General features: G+C 51.4%; 3 protein-coding genes across 6 annotated transcripts; 2 read left to right on the top strand and 1 right to left on the bottom strand.

The window, feature by feature from the left end:
• Nucleotides 1-67: 67 nt before the first annotated feature.
• On the top strand, nt 68-10,692 carry ACOT8 (acyl-CoA thioesterase 8; the record flags this gene model as incomplete). Of its 2 annotated transcripts, XM_081150089.1 has the most annotated exons (6): nt 68-298; nt 1,591-1,727; nt 5,944-6,169; nt 8,320-8,477; nt 8,953-9,147; nt 10,574-10,692. In XM_081150089.1, the coding sequence occupies exons 1-6, from the start codon at nt 180-182 to the stop codon at nt 10,690-10,692; spliced, it is 954 nt and encodes a 317-aa protein (XP_081006215.1). In that variant the 5' UTR covers nt 68-179. The 2 variants fall into 2 exon arrangements, with proteins under 2 accessions (XP_081006215.1, XP_081006214.1); XM_081150088.1 differs by lacking the exon at nt 10,574-10,692 and having other exon boundaries at nt 8,953-9,429.
• On the bottom strand, nt 9,809-16,463 carry SNX21 (sorting nexin family member 21). 3 transcript variants are annotated; one of them, XM_081150085.1, is made up of 3 exons: nt 15,826-16,463; nt 15,215-15,372; nt 9,809-11,914 (listed from the first exon to the last, which is right to left on the bottom strand). In XM_081150085.1, exons 1-3 carry the CDS (start codon nt 16,085-16,087, stop codon nt 11,240-11,242), a joined length of 1,095 nt encoding a protein of 364 aa, XP_081006211.1. In that variant the 5' UTR covers nt 16,088-16,463; the 3' UTR covers nt 9,809-11,239. The 3 variants fall into 3 exon arrangements, with proteins under 3 accessions (XP_081006211.1, XP_081006212.1, XP_081006213.1); XM_081150086.1 differs by having other exon boundaries at nt 15,260-15,372; nt 15,826-16,173; XM_081150087.1 differs by lacking the exon at nt 15,826-16,463 and having other exon boundaries at nt 15,222-15,330.
• A 3,950-nt stretch (nt 16,464-20,413) lies between these two features.
• On the top strand, nt 20,414-23,173 carry TNNC2 (troponin C2, fast skeletal type). Its single transcript, XM_081150091.1, has 6 exons — nt 20,414-20,592; nt 21,966-22,017; nt 22,147-22,290; nt 22,382-22,496; nt 22,624-22,760; nt 23,001-23,173. Exons 1-6 carry the CDS (start codon nt 20,590-20,592, stop codon nt 23,030-23,032), a joined length of 483 nt encoding a protein of 160 aa, XP_081006217.1. The 5' UTR covers nt 20,414-20,589; the 3' UTR covers nt 23,033-23,173.
• The last annotated feature ends 1,637 nt before the right edge of the window (nt 23,174-24,810 follow it).

A 24,810-nucleotide genomic window follows, 5' to 3' on the forward strand; every position in this document is an offset into this window, starting at 1 on the left:
AACGCTAGCCACGCACCCGCAGACTGACAGGAGCACTGCAAATCATGATTTGCATCCCTTATTCCCAGGGCTTTCAGACTTCCGGTGTCTAGAGCGCTCTGCGGGAATCTGCGAGTTCTGCGCGCGTCTCCGCGCGTCCGAGTCAGCGCGGTGTCTCGGGTCGGCAGCAAGGGATCGACATGTCGTCCCCGCAGGCCCCGGAGGATGATCAGGGCGGCGGCGATCCCCCCGGGGACCTCCGCAGCGTCCTGGTCACCAGCGTGCTCAGCCTAGAGCCGCTGGACGAAGATCTCTTCAGGTAGCCTGCCACATCTGGCCTGCATCCCGCATTGGGACACAGGCTCCTAATCTCGACTGCCGCGGCCCTGTAGCCTTCTGCTCATAGTCCCCTGGAAGAGGGTGGGCACTGCGCGGGATGCAGGCTCTGCCGCCGTTCGGAGAGAACTTGTTCGTGACAGAGCTGCGCTCGCTGCCCGGCTTACTTCCTCGCCACGCCGGGTCTGCGCAGCCCCACCCCTAGGAGGCCCGGGCTGTCTGGGCAAAGAAAGTGGCGACCTGAGATATCCTTCTCAGCATCTTCCTGTGTCTCTGGGAACCAGCCTAAAGAGGGCTGCGATTAATCCAAGGGCACACAGCTAATCAGGTTTAAAATTTATCCTCAGCTCCTTTCATACTCACTATTCCTTTACTCTTACATACCCTATCCCCATCACTGCTTGTTGAGGTGTGATAGCTCCGTACTCAATCAGGCCTGAGCCATTTTCATTTCCCATGCCACTTAAATTCTTGATTGCAGCTGGAGATTTAACAGTTTGCGCCTCCAAGGCTTCTACTGCCTTATTGGGAGCTATTTTGGGTGTTAACTTCTCTTCCTTCTACTTAAGGAATCACAGATAACTTCCTAGAGGGCTATTTACAAGGCATTATATAAAAATGCTAAGCTTGGGTTGGGTCTTGGAAAGCCAGAGACCCAAACCCTTTACTAGGTTCATGTACTCGGCAAGCCCTTTTCACCTCTGGGCTCTCAGTTTTCTCATCTGCACACTGAAGGGGTTAAACTTGAAGTCTGAGGGCCCTTTGAGCTCTAAATCTAGTTCTTGGGTGTCAAAGTTGAGGGGTGTAAGTGGCAGGCCTTGATACAGTCCACCCTAGCTCTTGGGGTTCATCTTAATCCACTCAAGGCCTTGAGAGGCTTCTGCCTTACCCTGGTATGGGCAGTGGAAGAAATACTAGACTGGGGGTCCCAAAGACCTAGATACTGTTAAGGATTAGCAATATTTAAGCTGTGTGTCCTTGCTAAAGTCACCTTCCCTCTCTGATTCCTGTTCTCTTAGTATAAAATATGGGGGTTGGTTCCTTAAACCAAAGTCCATAGAAAGCTTATGCAATCCCAAAAGCCTTGAAGATGTATGCTGTAGTGTAGAATGATGTAAGAATACTTGTCTGGGGAAAGGGACCAGGGCTTTCACCAGATTCTCAAAAGGATCCCAAACTCCAATAAAGTTAAGAGATCTGCACTAGAAGCTCATTAATTGTTGTAGGATTCCACCCAACCTAGAAGTCTTTCCTGCTTTCCGTTTCTCCCCACAGAGGAAGGCATTACTGGATACCTACAACCAAGCGGCTGTTTGGGGGTCAGATCGTGGGACAGGCCCTGGTGGCTGCAGCCAAGTCTGTGAGTGAAGACGTTCAAGTGCACTCCCTGCACTGCTATTTTGTAAGGGCAGGTAAGCCACCCCCTCCCTGCCCCCAACCCAGCCCTGGTGGCCCAGCAGCCACTTCTTCCTGGCCTTGGGGGGCTGACTTAGGAGAGAGAGGAAGCAGTGGGGGAGGGAGAGAGTTAGTTGATCTCCACCCACCCGGGAGCCTGGAGAGGAACAAAGCCTGGGTGGGACCAAGAAGAGCCTTAGACCTCACACCTAGGTGCTTGTTATCTGGCCCCGAAAGACACAACACTGGCTTAACTGTTCCTCATGGGTCTTTTGTTCTTCATTCTTTACACACCTTTTTCTCCCCAATGACCCATTCCACCCTGTCCCATCCGTCTCCCCAGTCCCTCTCCCCACCATTGTCCATGTCCTTGGGTTGTGCATATATGTCTTCTTCATAGTCCCATCAGCTGAGAACATATGGAACTTAACAATATGCGATTCATATTATGAAAACAATAGTGGGGTTTTCCCCTTCATTTTACAAATATAAAATAGTTATAGTAGTAAATATATATATTTTTTCATAGTACATCCTCATGCCCACTCCCCATCCTTTTATTTCTGTACCCTCCCTGACAGTCATTGCTATGAAGTATTTGAATACTTACCCTACATTCTTACATTTAGGCCAATTGGGAGCAAAAGTGTCCTCTATTTCTTCAATTTGGTTGCAAACTCCAAAAGTGCTGGCCTTTTGATATTGTAATCCTTCTAGCATAGTGAGATAATTTTGTTTTTTGTTTTGTTTTGTTTTGTTTTGAGGGGGTGGGGGCATTACTTTGTCGGTTTCTTTTTTTTTTTAATATATTTTTATTTCAGGGGGAGTAAGGGAGAAAGAGAGAGAGATAGAAAAATCAGTGATGAGAGAGAGCCATTGGTCGTTTGCCTCCTGCATGCCCCTTGCTGGGGATCTAGCCCACAACTCGGGCATGTGCTGTTACCAGGAATCAAACTGGGACCTCCTGGATCATACATAGGTCGATGCTCAACTGCTGAGCCACGCTGGCCACCGGCTGGGCTTGTCGGTTTCTTCATCTTGTTTCTAAAAGAATTCTGAGTCTTTGCAGCTAATGTATCTAGAGCAGAACTGGCACGTTGCTGGTTTTCCATAAATAACATTATTTTTTGATGATGAGCTTATGGGAACAATTAAAATTTGCATGATACAGAACACAGCGAAATATGTTATCTTGTTTAGTCCTCAAAGTAAACACAAGGGGTGGGGATTCCTGCCATCATTCTCTAAGGAAACTGGGACTCAGGGAGGTTAGGTAACCAGCTCTTGAAGTGCTTAGGGTGGCAGAGCGAAGATTTGAACCTGAATTTGTGTGACTCCAAGCTCCACACTCTTCCCTCCTTCTGTGATTTTCTGTTTTACTCTTGGGAGATAATTCCAAACCATGGGAGAGCTGCCAGGGTGTCCATCCCAGGTTCTGGGGGAAGGATCATCTTCTTTGGAAATTCTCCATCCAGGGACAGCATGAAATGAACCATGCCCATGTTAGTGTTTCAAAATAATCATCAATTTGTTATGTCTTCAGTACAGCTTAACATAATTGGGAGCTATTTTAGGACTATTACAATAGAAGTCAAGGGCAGGAGGCTAGTAGTAAAGGGGATTTGGGGGAATGATTATGTGAAAAACAAAAACAAGGCTAAGGCATATTGTTGCAGTTTTATACAAAAGTTTAGTTCTGAGCTTCCTGGCACTAGGGTAGAAAGGGAAGCTCTCTTACTACTGTTAACCTAAAAATAAAAAGGCCTTTCAAAGTAAGAGGCAACAAGCATTTCTTTGAGATCAAAAGAAAAGCTATTCCAGAAGTACTGATTCAGGCAGAAGCCCAAATAGTGTTCCAATTAGGAGACAAAGGCAAGGGGAATTGATAAGGTTGAGAGCTTGGAGAATCTAGAGTAGGAGTCAGCAAACATTCTGGGCCAGATAGTAAATATTTTAGGTTATGCCAGCAAAAGCAACAATAGATAGGTATACACAAATGGGCTTGGCTGTATCTCAGAAAATGTTACTTATGGCATCAGTTTCTTCATCCATATAATGGGAATAAGACCCACTCTGCATAGTGATTGTGAGACCAACCTGAGAAAAGATACCTTAGTATCTAATGCTGCCTGGAACCCAGCACTCACTCCATAGTCATTAGCTCCCTTCCTTCAATATACTACTCCAGAGCCTACCAGCTCTGTTCCAGCAAAAATTTCCAAGAATAGGTCTGGAACTCATTCATACTGAAAGGTAAATCACTAGTAACTAAAAGTACTGCATTAGCTCAAGGATTGGATGAAAGCTATTTATTATTTTTATTGTAAGTTTATTGGTAGGGGAGTGAGAATTCCTTTCTAGCCCTGAAATTAGACTGCGCATGTAGCTATCTCCTGTGTCAGGACTCTTGGGAAACCCTTCTCAAAGGCCTTTGACCGTGAGGTGTCCCCATTCTGATAGCAGGGCCCCTTTGGCAATGCCAGATATCAGACCACTGGCAAACCAGCTGCGCTTCAGAGCTCCACAGTGATGCTTATTACTGTTGAATGAGCCCGTGGTACCTGGTTGGCTCCCCATTTGAGTTGGGGTGGAAGAAGCAACTCTTCTCTAGACCTGCTTCTTTCAAGATGTCTAGTTGCCTAGTTGTCAGGACTGTCCAAGGTCAGGGTTCTCCAAGGTTGGCCTGGCTCAGTGAGACAGTAGAGGACTTCAGGGACTCCAGGGAGACTCTCTCCCCCTAAAAGCCCCCCTGATCTGCTGTTTGAGAGCTGATAGTGAAGGCCTGAAGAAGGGCCAAGTGACTGCCATTTGCATCAAGGATGTAGTAACTGACTGACAGCAGGCTTTTCCTGAGAGAGAATGGATATTCAAACAGACAATGGCCAGACCATATGTAAAAATAGAACTCGGATCCACAATTCGGTATCAACAAGCACAGGAAGCAAACCTACTGTCTATATGTCAGGTTTGTAGGAAGTCAGACCACCATTTCTAGCAACCAGCTCAGGAAGCCAAACCACAGTGACTGTCATATCAGCCCCAAACAGCCAGGACTTCATTAATAACTGACAGTTTCCCTAATTTTTTTTTTTTAATCCTCATCAGAGAATATTTTTTTTCATTGCTTTTCAGAGAGAGCGGAAGGAGGGGAGAGAAAGAGAGAAGAGAGAGAAACATCAATGTGAAAGAGAGAGAGAGAAAGAGAAACATCAATGTGAGAGAGACACATTGATTGATTGCCTCCTGCACTCACCCTGACCAGGGCCAGGGATCAAGCCTGCAACCAAGGTACATGCCCTTGGCTGGAATTGAACCCTGGACGCTTCAGTCCACGGTCCAACGCTCTATCCACTGAGCCAAACCAGCTAGGGCCAGTTTCCCTAATTTTTGCCTATCCTTCCAACTTAGGACCAACTGCAGAAAGCCAGTCATGCACCCCTAACCAATCGCATAGGTGCCCTGCTGCTAGTTAGCCTGCCTACAGTTTCCCCGTGCCAACAGCCTCCAATCAGGGGATACCGTTTTTCATAAGAAAGCTTTCTCACTCCTCTGCCTGTTTGAGTCTCTGCCAAACATAAGTGATGGTGGCTGACTCCTTTACGATACTAAACTCTGAATAAATAGCCTTTGCTTGTTCAAGGAAGAAGGGAAGGAAAGGAAAAGAAGAAAAATAACAAAAAAGTAAACAGGTAAAGGCCAGATTTGCTGACCCTGATGTAGAAAAATGGTACTGGACTCATGACAAGATCCCAGTCACAGATGGAACAAGACAAAAGCTGGGAGTGTTTATTATATTTAACAAACACTTATAGAGCACTTACTGTGTGCCAGATATTATTCTAACCACTTTACAGTTATGAACTCACTCATTAAAATCCTGAGAGGTATGAACACTATGATGATCCTCATTTTGTAGATGGGTAAACTACTCAGAGTAGTTAAGTAACTTTCCCAAGTCACAGCTAATGAGCTGGTATTTGAATGAGGGAATCTGTGAATGTCCCTTCTATTCTGTGCTGTTGAGAAAGAAGAGTTCCACTTGCACTGGGAGCATCCCCATGACAGGGCTTGGTGTTCTATCAGTATCTGCAGTACATGGGCCTTAGCCTGCCTCAGTAGCTGCCAAGCAGAAAAGGAATGGAGAACGAGTAGCAGAGGTACCTGTCCAGCCATTGTGATGGCAGGGCCTGTGGGGCTCACTTGGGCTCACCGTGTCCCTTGTGCCCCCTGCAGGAGACCCGAAGGTGCCAGTTTTGTACCAGGTAGAGCGGACGCGAACAGGGGCAAGCTTCTCGGTGCGTTCTGTGAAGGCTGTGCAGCATGGCAGGCCCATCTTCATCTGTCAGGCCTCCTTCCAGCAGGCCCAGCCCAGCCCCATACAGCACCAGTTCTCCATGCCCACTGTCCCCCCACCGGAAGAGCTGCTTGACTACGAGACCCTCATTGACCAGTATTTAAGGTGAGATACCTGGAGGCTCCAGGACAATGTTCAGACTGCAGTGTTCATGGGTCATGGAATCCTTTAATGCAGGGGTGGGGAACGTCCAGGTCAAGAGCCGTATAATGGCCCGTGAAATCATTTGGTCTGGCCCTGCCAAGGCAACTGCAGGTGGGATGCGAAATTCAAATAAATCTAGGAGCCTTTTTCATAGCTAATTTTTAAGTTGATGATTTTGTATCGCCCTCGAACTACTTTATAAATATCCAAATGGCCATTAGCAGAAAAAAGGTTCCCCACCCCTGCTTTAGTGCATCTTGACCGTTTAAAAATATAGACTAGAAAAGAAGGTACTGGAGTGTACTGTATGTAGTAAGTAAGGATAAGAATCCTTTTGTAATAGTTTAGTTTCAGTTGTGTGTGTGGGCATGTATAAGTGTACTGGGTCATGATGTAAAATGCAGGGCTTATGATTCAGCCAGTGCAGGTACAGTATAGTTTTACTGGTTGTTAAAATATCAAAATAATTCTATAACTACTTGGTAAATACCTCCCCAGTCCCTGAGTGACAGCCCTCCACCCTTCAAGGTCACATGATCCAGCCGTCTAAGAGTTAATGCCTGGCAGGGTGAAGGTTCCTGCTGCCTTTGCCTTAGTGTGTGTTAAATATTTGAAATGTCACCTGGTAAAACATATTTCTTACTTGGATCACAGTTGATAAAGTTGGGAAAATGCTGCGGCAAGGGAAAGAGCTCTGGGCTCCAACACAGGACAGACACATGGATTTTGGCCAGGGCTGTGCTCTATTAGTACCCATTTGCTCTGTGACTTTGCCCAGTTCCCCAGCCTCTCAGAACCCTGCTTCATCTAAAAAATGTTTGTTTCTGCCGTGCCCTGCTTCACAGCTGTATCAGAGGAGAATGTCTTTGTCTTGTGCTGCATGCTGGGGAGGCAGCAAGGTGTGATGGGGCAGATGGGGGTTTGAACCTGGGAGAAGTCTAGGTTCAAATCTAGACTCTGTCTCTGCTAGCTGTGCAAGTTTGGGCAAGTTGCTTTCCCACTCTGAGGCTGTGCCCTCACAGTTGCAACATGGTGTTAATCATAATTCCTACCTTATAAGCTGCTGTGAGGATTAAATGAGGTAAGAAATAATAAGGCACTTAGTGAGTGTAGCAAATTGTAGTTATACACTGTTGACTGAGAGGAATAAGCTCGGAGCCTGGTTTGTGGTCCGAGCTCAAAAATGTTTGCTGAAATGAAAGGAGGACATTGTTCTTAAAGGTCCCTAAATCTAGAGCTGTGCTGTCCAATAAGGAAGCCACTAGCCACATAGGATTAAATTAACCATCATTAGATAGAATAATAGTTCTGTTCCTCAGTCACACTAACCACATTTCAAGCACTCACTAGCTACATGTGGCTAGTGGTCCCACAGTGGTCAGTGCAGACACAGAACATTCCATCAACCCTGAAGGTCCTTTGGACAGTGCTTGAGATAGGGATGCAAACAGAAATCCCAGTGCGCACTAGGGGTGGTTGTTACGGTGGTGAAGGGGCTTCCCTGGAAATGGGCTCCTCTCCCAGGGGACACAGTGTTCCCAATTGCTTAGGGTTAGGTAACTCAGCCTGGTTCCTGAGTGTTTGGAATAGTGAAGCGGTTAAGAATGTGAACCATAGAGCCAGGCTGCCTGGGTCCAAACCCTGCCTTTACTTCCTGAGTGAGCTTCTTGGATTCTGTGCTTATTTCACGTATCACTGGGGAGCGACACTGCAGCTGTCTCACAGGGTTGTTGTGAGGAATGGGTCAATGTGGGTGAAATGCTTAGAACGGTGCATATTGGAGGTGCTCCTCACGGCTATGATGTGTTGGCCCAAATGCATCATCTCATCTTCTCCACAATGTTTATTATCAGGTAGGTTACTGTCATTATCCACATTTTGCAGATGGGAAAATAGGCTGAGAGATTACTAACTTGCACAAGGCCACATGGCTCATAAGAGGCAAAGAACGGCTTCAGACACTTGATGCTCCTGCCTGCCAGAGGAGAGGGGAACTTTCAGGCTAAGTCTGCACTCCCTCTGGAGGAATGAGGGAGGTCAGAAGAAGCAGTTCAGAAGACAGGTTCCCCCCTCCCTGGGTCTCCCCCAGTCCCTCTTCCCTTTATTTTCAGGGACCCTAACCTCCAAGAGAAGTACCAAGTGGGCCTGAACCGAATTGCTGCCCAGGATGTGCCCATTGAGATCAAGCTGGTAAATCCACCCACCCTGAACCAGCTGCAGAACATGGTGCCCAAACAGATGTTCTGGGTGCGAGCGCGGGGCCATATTGGTAAGAGGACCCCCTGAGCTGAAAGAAAACATTCTCCAGGGGTCTAGGCCTGCACCTCATTTGCCCTGTGTGGCCTTGGACGTGTTACTTCCCCTCTCTGGGTCTGTTTCCTCATCCCCGTGATGGGGAAGTTGGCTCAGCTTCTCCCCAGGGCCCTACCAGGCCTTTGCATGGGGAGAATGGGAGGTGACTCTAATCCTAACATAGGCCCTTTCTGGGGAAGGCAGGCACCTTGTTGAGATTCTTCTCCAGGTCCACTGCTAACCATAAGGTGCCTGTGTGGGAGATTTGGGGAGTGAAGGCTCCATCCCCGCCTCCCTCTCCCCCATCACACATACACCCTGGGCCATGTTCCCTTGTGCAGTGAACAGTCTGCATGTCTGTGCACGGCAGCCCCTTTCTCCCCCACCTCCCTGCAGGTCCTGAGCTATAAAGGCCAGAAGCTCAGGGCTGATGGGGTCGGGACCTATTTCAGGGGAGGGCGACATGAAGATGCACTGCTGTGTGGCTGCCTATATCTCGGACTATGCCTTCCTGGGCACAGCACTGCTGCCCCACCACTGGAAGCATAAGGTGCACTTCATGGTCTCCTTGGACCACTCCATGTGGTTCCACGCCCCCTTCCGAGCTGACCACTGGATGCTCTATGAGTGCGAGAGCCCCTGGGCTGGTGAGTGTGGGGCCACATGGGACAAGGGCACTTGGGGTGGCAGGGAGCCTGTGTTCTTGGGTCATGCTGTTCCCCACCTACATCCTATGAGGCACTGTACAGGTCACTTCCTCTTCTGCCCCACCAGGTTTTGGCATCCTTGTCATCAAAATGACAAGGTGAGGCTAGAGGACGGGACATGTGCTTAGCTCTTAATTTCTGTAATATGTTGGGAATATGATTCACTTTATCTCAGAGACCCCTGTTCTAGTCCTAGAACCACTTTAGATTCTCTGTATGATCCTGGGCAAGTCTCATCTCCTCCCTGAGCCTCAGTTTCTCCACTTAAGTAAATAGTTGTATTGGAGTAGTAGTATTCAAACCTGGTGGCCCATCAGACCACTACTTGGGGGAGCTTTTTCAAAATAGATTCTAAGATTCTGACTCTGCAGGTCTTGGAAGAGGTCCAGGAAACTATTTTTAAGAAGCTCCCTACGTGATTCTGCCAAATAACCTGGTTGGGGCTCAGGACACTCAACAGTTTCTAAGGGCCCCTCTACTTGGACACTCCTCATCAGAGACGTAGAGAAACCCAGACTTGTTCATCAGTGTCTAGTGTCAGAGCCTTGGGTTCCTTTCCAAGAAGTACTTTTTAAATGAAGAATGCTTTGTAAAACAGGGACAAAACTTAAGGGACTCTTTATAATCAGGGAAGAGGGACTGTCAAGTACAATAGCATCACAACACAGGATCAATAACCTTGAAGTTAGGATACTTGGGTTTGGGTTTGGCCTGATTCTTAAGGCCAAGTTCCTGAGCCTCTCTTAACTTCAGGCTCATCATCTGGAAAAGGGGACAAGCCCTGCTTCACTTGGCTGCTGTGAGGACTAAGTGAGCTGTGTACTACGTGGAAGGGAAACCACCAGCTCCCTTCATGAACACCAAACTCAGGCCCAAGGCTAGCAAGGGAGAGAAAATCTGCAGGTGGGGAGGGAGGGGTGGCCAAACCTCATGGCCCTAGGTCCTCTCTCCTGAGCCCCTTTGTCCCCTTGGGGGTGGGGGTGTTTTTTTTTTTTCATATAATACCAGCCTGGAGGGACTGATTTGATTTATTACAAAGGGAATTGATGGGTTTCCTAACACAGGTGGCCAGAAGTGGGGTGGATCTGCTTAACCATGCTACTGACCAAGACCGTTCTCAGAACTCCCCCTCTGTGATTTTTGAGAAAGCAGAGGATATGTGAAAGTGCTTTTAAATTGTCAAGTGGGGTTCCCATGAGAGGAGTTACATGCCCCCCCATGACTGAGCACACTAGGCTCATAAAGGGGCACAGCACTCAGTGTGCCCTTGTATGGGGCAGCCCAATCTGGACTGCACCCTTTTCAAGAAGCCTGTTTGGCTGTGCTGAAAAAAGAAGGCTGTTCTTACCCTTCTCCTTGCCCACAGGTGGCTCCCGGGGGCTGGTCCGTGGGCAGCTGTGGCGTCGGGACGGGGTCCTGGCTGTATCCTGTGCCCAGGAGGGCGTGATCCGAGTGAAGCCCCAGGTCTCAAAGAGCAAGCTGTAGCCAGAGGTACCAACTTGGCCTGGGGCTTCAAGAATCTCCATTCTCCCCCCACTTCTGAGGCAGGAGTTACAGTTGAGGGCTGGGCCTTCTGTCCCTCACATCCAATAAAAAGACTGATACCACTGGAGCTGCTGGCCTTTAATTCCCTGGGCCAGAACTGCAGCCCTCCCTCCAGCCATCAACTCCAAGACTCCAGAGGCGGAGTCCCTGGCCCTTCCACCAGGCTGCTTCACTGACTTGGAGGCCCAAGGAAAGGGAAACACTGACCCTGACCTGGGGTACAGCCCCCAGCTGTGCATAAGCTGAAGAGAGTGCATCAGACTTCCTCCCTGCACCATCCCAGGCGTCCCCAGCCAAAACTTTTCCTGAGCCCAGCCTAACAGAAGAACCATGTTTCCTCAGTCTGCTACAAACTCTTTGTGGTACTCCTAGGGGTTCCCAGCACCCCCTAAAGCCTCCCAACTGCTGTTCAGGTCCTCATCAATCCCCCACTGCTGCCATCCTGGGGTAGTGCCTCTCCCCAGGGTGACCTTAAGTCTAGGCAAGATTAGTCCAGTACCTCCTTGATAAGTAATTCTTTGAGACTGGGGGGTGGTGTGGGGGTCAGGCCTGCCTCCTGCAAGGCCTGGAGCCGTGCCTCTGATTGGCGTTTGTCCAGACCCAGGCGCCAGGAGAGCCGGACATGGGCCTCCAGAAAGGGTGCCAACAAAGGGTGGGGGCTCTTGTCCCCCAGCAGCTGAAGGGCCCTCTCACAGCATGCCCGAGCCTCCCCAGGGTCCTCCAGCTCCTGGTGGCACACAGCCAGCCCAGCCAGGGTCAGCAGAGGGCGATCTGGTCCCAAGGGGGTGCCCAGCTGGGCCTGCAGCTGCCAGGCATTGGCCCAGAGCGCCAGAGCCTCACGATAGAGGCCAGTGCAGGTGAGGCTCTGTGCCCTCCTCAGCTCCGGCAGCAGGAAGAAGTCCTGCAGGTCTGGGGCCTGGCGCAGCTCAGGGACTGCCTGCAGGTGGCTCAAAAACTGCTCGAAGGCCCGGCTGCGGCGGGCAATGGTCTCTGCAGTGAAATTCCGGCGCAGGCGCTTACGGGGAAAGGAGATGGCAGCCATGGGGCCCCGGAACTGCCGCTGCAGGTTTCGGTGCAACCGCTCAAAGTCCGAGTAGCGGCGAGAGATCTGGGCTGACTGGCGATCTGGTTGCCCTGGCCCCATCACGGCGAGGGTGTAGAGCTGCAGGGAGGGTGGGGGTCAGGGCAGGTATAAATTGTCCATGGGCCCCTTCCTTCCCCACACCCACACTTCCAGTCCTGTTTCCCCCGCTTCCCTTCACCCCTGAGACTGAGCCAGGAAGGTGGGAGCTGCTGGGGTAGCAGCTAGGGAGCCCAGTCTGTCTTACCTGAGGCTTGTCTGAAATGACCCAGGCCCAAGACAGCACAAGGAGAGAAAGACAAAGACGAGCTTCAGTGCCTGGAGCTGCTGCCTTTTTGCCCCTTCCAGAAAGTACTCCCTTCCCATTAGGGCAGTTAGCTCTTCTAACAGCCCATTTGGAAAACCAGGGGTGTGTGGAAACCCAGGCCAATCTCTTGGGCCTCTGAGCCAAACTTTAGGAGCTTTGTTCTACTCTAACACAGAGCTCCCACATCCCTAGCCAGGTTCTTCCAATCCAGACCTGGAGGAAAGATCTTCAGACACCCAGGAATGATCACTGTGAAAAGTACACTGGGCTTGGACTCAAGCTACTCCCGCACTGTGTGACATCAGGCAAGGCAGTCCCCCTCAAGTCAGCTTTCTTCTCTAGTGAATGATGCATTGGCCCAGGTCAGTGTTTAGTCAGGTGTGGGATGTGTACAAATGTTGGTCCTGAGATATGTAGGAGGTATGTGCTGGAGTAAATAACACTGAATCAGAGGCAGGAGGTGATTCCCCCCCTAATTCTCTGTGACTCTTTCTGACTGCAAATTGAGAAGTTCTTTGGTTTTAAAATAGTGCTTCAACACTTCTCAGCTCCATTTTTAGAAAAGAACCAGAAAATGGATCTCTGGTCAGGGCCTTCAGGCAACAGCATCCAGGCAGGGTTTAATGACACTTTCCTTTTCACTGCTTTTATTTTTATGGATATTTTCTCTTTATGGCAAGTGAGGCTTTCCACATACAGTAGTGCTACAAAGTTGTCTTTTAAACTTATTTAAGAAAAAAAAGATTTATTTTAAACAGAGAATGGTAAAACTAGCATTCAGATGGGACAAGAATTGTTAAGGTGGTACTAAAATAACCAATGTTTGGGGAAAAACACTGAATGAGATCACCATGAGACTTCCCCCAGGTCTGAGAACCCAAACATGGATTAATCTATAAGAATGTTGAGCCAGCAGGTTTAAAGGGATTAGCGAGCATTAATGTTAAAGGCATAGTAACACCAAACCCAGATGTTTCTCTCAAATTTGTTCTGTAAAACTGTCAGTATTATTAGATCAATTAGGTTTGCCTACTCTATCCTTTTCTTGAAGATTCACAGTGTACTTTAATATTAAGGATTAAAAAGTCAAACAGTAAGGAAACTTTATTTTACTCTTCAACTCTGCATTCTCAAAACATACTGACTGCAAAATCTATTTTTCTTATTTAAAGGAACAGTTATTAACATTCCAGGAAACCTATTTTCTGTAGAACACACTTCAGGAAGAACTGGTCTATAATGACCCCTTATGTTACTCTGGCTCTTACTTTTATTTTTAAATATATTTTTAATTGACTTTTAGAGACAGAGGAAGGGAAAGGGATAGAAAGAGAGAAACATCATGCATCAGCTGCCTCCTGCATTGTCCCCTACTGGGGATCGAACCCGCAAGCTGGGCATATGCCCTGAGCAGGAACTGAACTGGTAACCTCTTGGTTCCTCGATATACACTCAACCACTGAGCCACACCGGCCGGGCTATTTTTATTTATTTTAAATTTTTTGGCACCAAACCATTTTATATCCATTATCTCATCTGATCCTTGTAATGTCCTGCCAAGATAGGTAATAATGATAGTAGCTCCATTAACTGAGCACCTACCCTGTGCCTCGTACTGTTGCCAAGCACTTTCCATCTACTATTTCATTTCATCACAAAAGCACTGCAGGGAGAATGTCCTCACTCTGACCTGAGGAAGCAGGCTCAGAGGCTTCAAAGATGTCCCCTAAGTCACACAGCTGGGAAATAGCCCAGCTGGGACTCAAACCCAGGCTGATGTAACTCCAAAGCCTGTGTTCTAGCTCCCCAGGAGAAGTTCAATTGGGATTTAGGGTCCCCACTGGACAAAGGAAGTGATTTGTTTCCCCAGACATCATCAACCAGTGCATACTTGACCATCCTGCTCTATCCTGTCATTCTCCCAGAGTCACCTCCATTCTTCCTTTGTTCCTAGCTGCTGCTTGATAACTGATCCATTGGGCTCCCCTTCCTGTGCATGATGCCTGGCCAGGACTTTTGCCACTTAAGACTTGATTAACAGTCAATCCCTACTCAGAAGCAGTCTGCCCATGGGTGTAGCCCTTGTTTACTAACAAGCAGAGAGGGGTGGAGAGGCCCAGATGTGGGACTAGGCTCCAGGCCCCCTTCATGCTGAGTCAGAAATGGAGGAGGGTGGTAAGGAGGCGGGAAGTGAGAGGCAGGGAGCCAGGTCAGGCTGGGTTTCAGGCCTGGCGGGGAGCAGGACCTGGCAGACCTCATTTTCCATGTCAGTTTCTCCTTTCCACAGAGAAGAAAACAGGGACTCCCAGGCCCTCCCCCATATTATTCTTCACCCCACCCCCTAAACGGAGCCCTGAGGACAAGATTATTCTATACAGGATGGGTGCTGGAGAATTGATTCCCCTGGGTTGTAAGAAGGCCACGGCAGGCCCTAGATGCCAGACATTTTCAATCCAAAGCTAAGTAAAAATAATAGCTACTTTTTATTTTATTATACAGTTTCTCAAGCACTTCATAATGCTAGGTGCAGTGCTAAGGCCTTTCTGTGCACTGTCTCACTTAAATCCTGTCAGTTCTCTGCATAGTCCCCATTGCTCAGCTGAAACGGGGTCATTAAGGTTGCACAACTCACACATGTCAAACAGGAGGGGTTTAAATCAAGTTCTGCATCCAAAACCTTTTTTCCTTAAAGCCACTAACCAATGCAACTTGGGTCTCAAGCCTGATCCAGATATTTTTTCCTGTGTACCTTGCATCTTGCTACATTTTGCAAAAGGCTGGGATGAGGGAGGGTGAGGTGAGTGGGGGCACACACACCAGTTGTCTTATTTTCCAAACCAGGATAGGAAACAGGTCCATAATCTTTACTCAGTCTCAGAGAAGCTATCATTTGCCTGAGGACTTGCTCAAGTTACATCCCCTTTCTGGCCTCAGTTTCACCATCTGTAAAATGGGGGCAGCCATTTATAACTACACAGCCAGCCCTCCTCCCCCAAAGGAAGTAGAAATCTTCCCTACTTTCTCTAAGCTAGACGTGTAGACTCACAGCCAGGGGTTCCTGGGCCCACACTCACCACGTACTTGGAGGGGGGGTCCTTGACCACGTTGGCACTGGTTACCTCGAAGAGCAGCCGCTGGGGTACCAGGGTGTTCCGGGACTTCTTCCAGAAATCCTGCAATTGCCGGGCCAGGAGCTGACTGCTCCGCTGCCCGTCAGGTGAGGGGTTCCGTTCTGCATGAGTACAGGACCAGTCACATCAATTGGCCTGGGCCAGGGTCGACATAAACCATGTGCCATGCCCTCAACAGGTGACATAGCTGTATCCCCATTTGTCATAAATGGAAATTGAGGGCCAGCAGACAGTAGGAGCGAAACAAATATCTCCACCCACGAAACATTCCCTAGCACATTAATTACCATTTGTATCCCAGACTCTACATTTAATGCCCCCAACAACCACGAGATGGGGGCGATTTCCCACTTTTGACACAAGAGAAAACTTGGCTCTTAGAGGTGGTGTGGCTTTCTCGAGGTCACACAGCCTAGAGGTGGCAGGGACACTTAAAGTAGTGTCTAAATTTCTGAGTTGGGCAAGATCAACTCAGAGGCCCCCACGCTCTCGGGACGCCGCTGAGGCGGAGGCCTAACCGAGTCCCCGGTTCCCGCCGCCGCCTCTGCACTCGCCTGCGTCTTCTCCCGACGCCCCGTCCGCAGGGGCCAGCGGGTCCGGGCCGGCCGCCTCGGCGTCCTCATCGTCCTCGTCGTCCTCGTCGTCCGCGCTGGTGAAGCTAAGGGTGCCGCTGAGGCGGGACGACAGGCCCTCGGCGTCGTCGTCCTCCAGCTCGGAGCTCTCCGGGAACTGCTCGGCCTCGGGGCCGCTCGCCGCCTCCCCGGGGCCCTCGCCGGCCAGGGCGTGTCGCAGCCTGTGCAGGAGCCGCGAGGCCATGGCACCCTGGGGGGCGCGCGGGACAGAAGGCCCCGGGCGGGGGCTGCAGCGCGGCCCGGGCCCCCGCGGAGGGGCGGGGCCCAGGCCCGGGGAGGGAGGGGCGCGGCGGAGCCCCGCCCCTGCCGTGGGGGTCCCGTGAGCCCGGGACACCTAGCGTCGTCCTCCCCTCACCCGCGCCGCTGGGGACAGCGCGCCTCCCGGGGGGGACCCGGGACTCTCCCCAGGTCTCTTTCGCCCCCTGGCGCGTCCCTGCCTCCTGAGCCCCGCGGTGCACTCAGGGGCGCGCCGCTCCTCAGGGGTCCGGGTGCCGCCTCCGGCGGTTGACTGAAGCCGGCAGGGCTCCGCCGGGCTCCGCCGGGCTCCGCCGGGCCGAGCTGCTCCGAGCCGCGGTCGCTTCCTGCCGCCGCCCCGCCCCCGGCCCCGCCCGCTGCCCTGAGCCGCCCGGGAATCCCGAGCGCTGCGCTCCGGGAGAGACTGGGAATCCTGGGTAGGCCCAAGCGAGCCCAGGCCTCCGGCCGGCTCGTCCCCAGTCCAATCGCGCTCACACCCTCCGCGAGTCCTGCCACCCTTCTCGGAGACCCAGGCTGGTCCCAGGCTAGCCCCCAGTTCCCTCTCTAACTTTCCAGTCATTGTTTGGCAGCGGGAAGCCCATCTCTCCTGTGAGATAACCGAGGCCGAGAGAAGACACGTGACCTGGGTTGGAATCTGACCTTGCTGAGCCTAGGTTTTCTCAAATACAAAACAGGAACAATTAATACTAGTACTGATTTTGCAGCTCTTGTAAGAACCCCATCTAGTCCAGTGGCTGGCACAGAGCAGGGACTGACGAAATGATCAGTTGCATGATTATTGTTTCTGCAGTGTTAACAGTCTCATGTAAGCCTCACACATGGAAAGTAGGCAAATGGGGAAAACTGAGACCCAGAGACTGAGTTAGTTGCCCAAAGTCACACAGCTTGCCAAGAGCTTTGAGTGTGGGGCTTCGCAGCCCAGGTCTCTTGAGTTCCCTATCCTGTTCTTTTCCCTTGAAGCAAGCAGGGTGGCCTCAGCAATTCCTCTGGAGGGTTGCTTTATCACTTATCCAGAGGGCAGCAGCAGGGCGGGAAGAATTTATTATTGCTTCCTATCAGAAGACCCAGGTATCAGTCCCTAACAGGGCCGATATAGCTAGTTATACAATCAAACAAAATCAGACAGTAGTTCCTACCCATTTTGAATGGCACAGGAGAGAGGGTCTAGGGAAATAGATTTGAGTGGAAAACACACACTCTGCCCTCCCTATGTGCAGAGGGGCAGGGCTCTCCTTTCTTGAGGTTCTGTTGTGTGGTACATCTTGTTCTAGGCACTTTACATGAGGTCACATCTCACCTCACAACATCTTGGGTGAGGGGGTTGTTTATTATTAGACAATACTGTTCCATTTTCAAGATGAAGAAACTGAGGCAAATTGACTTTCCCAAAGTACACAGCTAGGAAATAGAGGAGCTGAGATTTGAGGCCCTGACTGTATAATTTAAAAGCTCTAGGTAGTCTTTATTCAGCTTACCAGCAGGGTATTGTGGCAAAAAAAGCACACTTCATTTATTCATTCACTCATTCATTCATTCATTCATTCATTCATTCAACACTCATGCATTTGCCAAGTGTTGGCTGAATATTAACTTGTACTTGGCATATGCTTTATAGTCTGGATATAAAGTAGGTGTTCATAAAAACATGGCTTGTCAGAGCAGGAGGGTCACTCAAAAATCTGGACTAGTACTTCCATTTTCCAGATGGGTAGTCTGAGGCTCACTGAGGGGAAAGGGCTTTCCCTGGGTCATACAAACAGGGCCAGAACAAGATCTCCGGATGTCCTGTATCCTCCACTACTCTTAGACTCTGTATGGATATCTTCCAACAGCCTCTGAAAGAAGGTCATCAAATTCCTGCTTGTATGCATTCAGTAACAGGAAGCTCATTACCTCCTGAGGTTGCCCATTCCTGTTATTTTCAACCATGACTCTTAAAAACTTCCTCCTGCCCGGCCGGGCGTGGCTCAGTGGTTGAGCATCGACCTAGGATCCAGGCAATCGGTGTTCAATTCCCAGTCAGGGCACATGCCCCGGTTGCGGGCTCGATCAATGACTCTCTCATCATTGATGTTTCTATCTCTGTCTCCCTCTCCTTTCCTCTCTCTGAAATCAATAAAGATATATTAAAAAAAAAAAAAGATTAAAAAAAAAAAAGAACTTCCTCCTTATATTGAACCAGATGCCATTCAGTTCAGTTATTCTTACAAAGAACACAATATTGAACACTTGCTAAGTGCCAAGTGCTGGGTGCTGGGGATTGCAATGGTGAACAGGAAACTATCTCTGGTCTGTAGAACTCAGAGCAGGTCATGGTTATGTGGCATGCTCAGTGCTATGATTGAAGAAAACACTGGAGACCACCTTGGACTCCCTTGGCCTGGGTGTAGAGGAGGAGGGATCCTGGAGGAAGTGATGTTAAAGCTGAGAAAGATGGTAGAGAAGTAGGCAGATGGAGAAAGGGAAGATGGGAATTCCTGGCAGGAAAAAAGAGCATGTGTAAAGGCCTGGAGGCTAGGAAGGGTGATGCTTGGAGCTGTGGTTTATTCTGACCAGAGCAGAGCAGCATGAAAGGTGGAGAGGGAAGGGGAGTGAGATTGAAGGGGTAAGTAGAACCTTGCTTGACTGCACTGAGTTTGGACCTTACCTATTTCCCTGAGTAAATGAAAGAACAAATCAATGGACAAATGGTTGCTGAAAGTTCTTCACTCTCTGTTCCAAAAGGATCAACTGGTTCCAATGTTTGTGTCCATATTGGAATCCCCTAGGTGTTGTTTCCCCTTGGCCCTCTGCCTGGCTGAGGGAGGCCTTATTTAGCCTGGCTTCGCTCTGCTGAGCTTTCCTTAGGAATGTCTATATATAGGGGAAGAGGGCAGCCCAGTTGCCACTGTCTGTCTGCCTTCCTTGGTCTCCAGCCCCTTTCACTGGCCCCAGACTCTGCACTCAGTTGTCACAGTGCTCTTTCTGTTGACTTGGCCATTGACCATGAGTATTGCCTACCCCCCAACGCCCAACCTGGACCATATGGATTCTCAGGCAGGGCTCCCTTTGGACTTGACTTGATCTGCCCACCCGTCACTCTCCAGATGATCAGCTGAGCACCTCCAGACTTCTTTTTTTTTAATGTTTTTGTTGATTTTGGAGAGAGAGGAAGGGAGAGGGAGAGAGAGAAGCATCGATGTGAGAGAGAAACATTGATTGGTTGCCTCCCATACACACCCCGACCGGGGACCAAACCCACATCCTAGGTATGTGCCCTGACCAGGAATTGAACCAGTGACCCTTTGGTGCACCGGATGACGCTTAACCTACTGAGCCACACTGACCAAGCAGCCTCCAGACTTCACTGAGTTCTAGCAAGGGGCCACTTACGCCATCAACTACTTAGAGAAACTTCCCCTGGTCCCCCTCCCCCCCAAAAAAAGTGAATCCCAAAAGTCCTTTCCCTGGAGAAGGTAAACTTGAGAGAAGAATCTGCTTTCAATGTTCATTTCTCCTCCAAGTGCACACTCTATTTCCTGGACCCCTGCTTACATTTGTCCTTCTGGATGGGTCCCCCAAGGACTGTCTGTCCCAACTTCCCCTCAGTCAGGATTAATAAGAATCACCAATATGACTATAGATCTTTGTGATTTACAAAGCTCCCCAATAAAAAGGGAATAATAATAGTTGCTGCGTCACAGGGTGAGTACAGTGAGTACTAGATGAGATCATGTGGTTAAAATGCTTAGCACACTGTGAGGGACATCATAGAGGTTCAATAACTGTGGCTGTCACTTTCCCCCTCCTCCTGTCCACCGCCCCTTACCATGGTTCAAAGACAGGGCATTCCACTTGCCAAGTACCAACCCTGTGTAACTGGCACAAGCTAGGTGATTTATGCCTGGGCTCTCATATGCCACAGTCTCTCTGTGAGGTTATGATGATCCCCATCTCATGGACAAGGAAACTGAAGCCCAGAGGGGCACTGCCACCTGTTCAAGGTTACACATGGATCTTGGGTTTCAAACATCAAGGCTTGTGTTCTCCTCATTCCACCATGTACCCTCACTTTTCTCTATTCTGATTGTCCTTACCCATCTTGGAGCAAGTGTACTTCTTATGGGGAGGTTGCTAAGGCAGTGGAGCAGGGCGGGTTCTCCTCACAAGAATCTAGGACGTCAAGGCCTGCCACCTGCTCCGAGGCTTCAATTTCTCTGCAAGGGCCCTTGGCTAAATTAGGTAATGGGCTAGGTCGCAGGGGGGTGGGGTGGGGAGACAGGACTCTGACCCCAGGATCTGATTGGCTAGGGCATCCAGTCCTAGGGAGCAAGGAGGTGGGAGGAGAGGGTGCCCCTACAAATCCCAGGGGCTGGAGCAGGCCAGAACATCTTTGGGTGGTGGAGTGCAGAGGAAGTGGCCGCAGTAGAGGAGTCCCTGTAACTAGCAACCATGGTAAGGACAAGAAGCGACTTCATCCCTTTGCTTGCTGGAGCACTTCTGGGCCTCTTTCAGGCCAGATCTGGGTGCTTTGGGGGGCAGTAACTTGGACATTTGAAGATGGAATGTGATGGTTCCTGAAACCCAGGAGGAAGCCTGGGAAGAAAGCCTTGGACTTCTCTTGGAAGGGCAGGGCTGGGGTTTGACTCTCCAGGCATTGATCCTCAAAGTGTGCCAATTTCCTGCAGATATTCTGAGACTTCCAGCAATGCTGGTCACAGAACTTGGGGGTGGGGGTCCTCAGCTTGTATCTGCCTTAGCTTGGTAGAGATGGGGACCCTGAAGGCCAGAATGAGTCACCCAGCAAACCGGTGGCAGGAATGGGCTACAAGCCTAGCCAAACCCTCCTATAGCCAATGAGAGAAGAAAGACTCTGGAAGATGGGGGGTGTGCAGAGCCTTGATCCAGCTCAGGCGCAGGACCCTAATTGCTCCAAAGTTGATGAGAAGGGGCAGAAGATGACAGACCCAAGTTAGAGAGACCTCAGCCTCCCAGAGAGGGGTTCTGATTTGGAGCTGTTATCTTCCTTTGAGACCTCCCTCCCCACTACACTTCAAGGAGTAACTAAACCCTGGAGACCAGCTGCTGTTGCCCTCACCAGACTAAAATTAGCCTGCCCTCCTGGCATGGGCAAGGAGGAGGGAAGGAGGGTGGGGGCCAAGGAGGAGGGCCAGCAGCCAGCGAGCTTCAGAGCTCCTTGGAAACTTCAAGGCCCCCATCACGTTCTGACTGCCTGACTGACTTGTACCCCAGTGACTGCATCATAAGAAAGAAGCTTAAAATGTCCCTCTCTGCAAGTTCCCTGAGGGCAGGGATGATGTGTCTGACCCTGCTTGGTGGTCCCAGTGCCTAGTGTACGGTCTGGTACTTAGCAGGTGCTCAGTAACTTGGCGTTGCATTATTTATTTGAGAACATTTATCAAGCACCTGTTAAAGTACTAGGCACTGTTAGGAGCTAGGGAAGATGGGAAAATCATGCTGGAATTGTGTCCACTCTACAAAGTCCATTCACAGCCCTGATTTCATTTCATTCCAGAAAAGCTGCTGAGAAGAGGTGAGGGGATGAGGGGACATTAAGTGACTTGCCTAAGGTTACTGGGGAGGGGCGGTCCTGATTTGACCTCGAATTGAAAAGCGAGAAGGCCTTGGGCATAATCTGTTTCCTCCCTAGCTCCCCCGAACTGGGGTTGGGGGCTGTAGGAGCAGGCAGAAGGGGTGGCTAGTTTGGAGTTGTTCTGGAGGACCAAGCGGGTTGAGGGGAACCAGGGTGAGGCAAGACTGCGCCCCTGGGCTGCGCCTTCTGCCCGCTGACTCTGTGTCTCCCGCAGACGGACCAGCAGGCCGAGGCCCGGTCCTACCTCAGCGAGGAGATGATCGCTGGTGAGTGGGGTGGGCAGGCTGGCGGGGCGGCGTGCGGGGCAGGCCTGGCGCCGGGGAGGGCGAGGGGGGTGGGTGCGAGGCCGGCGCCCGGCCAGGCTCCCTTCAGCCCTGTGCCTCCCTCCCCCGCAGAGTTCAAGGCCGCCTTTGACATGTTTGACGCTGACGGCGGCGGGGACATCAGCGTGAAGGAGCTGGGCACGGTGATGAGGATGCTGGGCCAAACACCCACCAAGGAGGAGCTGGATGCCATCATCGAGGAGGTGGACGAGGACGGTGAGCGGGCGGCCCGGGCGGGCGCGCGGGCGCGGGGGAGGCGGGTGGCCGGCCCCGCGCGGGCCCGGCACCCACGGCGCGCTCCCCCCAGGCAGCGGCACCATCGACTTCGAGGAGTTCTTGGTGATGATGGTGCGCCAGATGAAGGAGGACGCCAAGGGCAAGAGCGAGGAGGAGCTGGCCGAGTGCTTCCGCATCTTCGACAGGTGCGCGGGGGCCCGGCCCGCAGGGCACCGGGGGCCTCGGGGCGAGGGGCGGGGCGGGGGCGGCCGGCGCGGCGGGGCTCCCCGCCCCCCGCCTGCCCTGAGCCCCGCCCCGGCCTACCGCCCCCAGGAACGCCGACGGCTACATCGACGCCGAGGAGCTGGCTGAGATCTTCAGGGCCTCCGGCGAGCACGTGACGGAGGAGGAGATCGAGTCCCTGATGAAAGATGGCGACAAGAACAACGACGGCCGCATCGACTTCGACGGTGAGGGCCGCTGGGGCGCGGGGAGCGGGGGCCGCGCCGTTCGGGGGAGTCCGGGGCGGGGCGCCTGGCCTCGGCGCGGGGCTGGGCGCAGCGGTCCCGGCCCCCCCGCGGGCGGGGAAGGAGCGCCGGCCGCTTTGGAGCAATTTATCACTGAACGCAGAGGCACCCCCTCCGCGGGCCTCGCCCCCCCTGACACTGCGCCCGAGGGGACCCTGACGCCTGTCGCTCTTCTCCCCGCAGAGTTCCTGAAGATGATGGAGGGCGTGCAGTAAGGAGTGGGCGCCGCCTCGGCCGAGAGCGCCCGGCCCCGGGCGTAGGGGCTCTGCCCCCCGTGTCATTCCCCACCCGAGAGCGTGGCGCGGCCCCTTCCCGGAGCCCCTTCTAGAAGGAATAAAAGCAAAGGTTGCAAAGCGCGTGGCCTGAGTGAGGGGAGGACCGCGGAGCGGGGGTCGGGGGCCGCCCGGCTGGGCCGTAGCTCACTCAGGGCGCCCTCCCGCTGGCCCGCTGGAGCGCCCTCGGGCGCGGACGGGCGGAACTGCAGCCGCGGGACGCCGAAGGTCGCGGGAGCCGAGCGCGGGGCCGCGCTGCACCGCCGGAGAGTTCTGGGCCCGCCGCCCGCAGCTGGCGCTGGGCGCGGGCGGCTGGGCGGACCGCTGCCGGGAGGAAGGCCGCAGGGGTTTCGATCTGAGTCAGGACGAGCGGGTGGCGGGCGGGTGGGGTGAAGGCGGGGCAGGAGGCTGGACCTGGGGGTGGGGTGTGGAAGCTTCCATTCCCCACTGTCCCTTCTTTCTGGAGCCTTTGGGTCTCGGGCGCAGGCTAGGGGCCTGGGGATGGGGGAATGGGAGCCCATCAGGCAGCATTATTCCTGCTTGACCTTTTCCACTTTGTCTGTTCTGAGCACTTATAGGTCTCCTCCTGGCCGCGGTAGGGGAGGGTGTGGGCACTCAGCCAGGAAGTTTCTGACCTCAGCATCTCCACCCTACGCCTGGTTCCCCTGCCTTCAGCCCCTTCCAGTGCGTTCAGCTGAGGGCCATCTGCATGATCTAGCTGAAATGAAATCGGGCCTGGCCACTCCCCTGTTGAAAGTCCTTCAAGACTCCCCAATCGCTTCTAGGATCAAATCTAAATTCCTTCCCCTCCTTCCGTCCCTCGCTTCCTACAGCTGCCTTTCCCGGTCCTGGGCTCCAGCCGCACTGGGCAATTTATCATTCCTGCTGCGAATGGTGCGGATACAGTTTCAAGCCTTTGGGCCTTTGAACATGCTGTTTTTCTTCCTTGGAATGCTCTTCCTCCTCTAATAAGCCTGGCAAATTCTTCAACCCAGTTCAGATATCATCTCCAAGACACCAAGACCCAGCTCAGACACCGTCTCTCCTCCCTTGATACCTGCACTCACCGGCTGTGAGCTGGCTTCCCTAGTTCTTTGTAGCAACCCAATTATAGGGGCGCCAGGTCAAAGCTAATCAAGTGCAGTGGTAGTTTAGCTTTAGTCAGGCTACCTGAGTTTGAATCCTCACTGCTGGTCACAAATTAAACCACTCTGTGCTTCAGTTTCCTAATCTGTAAAATGGGATAATGATGGTACTTACCTCACAGGGTTGTGAGAACAAGTTAATGTGTGCAAAGTGCTTAGAACAGAACCTGGCACATAGTTTCAACATTTAATAAATATTATTCATATTGTCATCATTTTTTTTTGAGGGTTTTTATGAGTTTATTTGAACCAAATTGATGACATTGCCAGGAAGCAAGATCTCAAATGCCCATCATTCTTGAAACGTTGAACTCCACCGGTTTTCATTGCTACAGTCCTCCCTCTCCAACTCCTTTGTGTTCTTAACTCCCATTCATGTTTCCCAGTTTTTTATTTTCATTCGGGATCAGTGCTGGGGGTTAGTAATCATCACGATTGAGTGCCTACTGTGTGCTCTGCCCTGTGCCTCGCAGGCATTGTCTCATTTATCCATACAACCTCAGAGGCACATGATTTAATGATCTTCATTTTATTTTTTTTAAATTGATTTTAAAGAGAGAGAGAGAGAAATAGCAA

This window comes from Miniopterus schreibersii (assembly GCF_964146895.1).
Source record: "Miniopterus schreibersii genome assembly, chromosome: 10".
Classification (NCBI taxonomy): domain Eukaryota; kingdom Metazoa; phylum Chordata; class Mammalia; order Chiroptera; family Miniopteridae; genus Miniopterus; species Miniopterus schreibersii.

Bases quoted from the DNA above. Each gene is read 5' to 3' on its own strand.
- SNX21 (XM_081150085.1), bottom strand. From the start codon at position 16,087: ATGGCCTCGCGGCTCCTGCACAGGCTGCGACACGCCCTGGCCGGCGAG. The intron at 15,373-15,825 runs GCGAGTGCAGAG...GTACTCATGCAG, and splicing joins GGCGTCGGGAGAAGACGCAG to AACGGAACCCCTCACCTGAC. The intron at 11,915-15,214 runs GTGAGTGTGGGC...CCCTCCCTGCAG, and splicing joins ACCCCCCCTCCAAGTACGTG to CTCTACACCCTCGCCGTGAT.
- TNNC2 (XM_081150091.1), top strand. The intron at 22,018-22,146 runs GTGAGTGGGGTG...CCTCCCCCGCAG, and splicing joins CAGCGAGGAGATGATCGCTG to AGTTCAAGGCCGCCTTTGAC. The intron at 22,497-22,623 runs GTGCGCGGGGGC...TACCGCCCCCAG, and splicing joins TGCTTCCGCATCTTCGACAG to GAACGCCGACGGCTACATCG.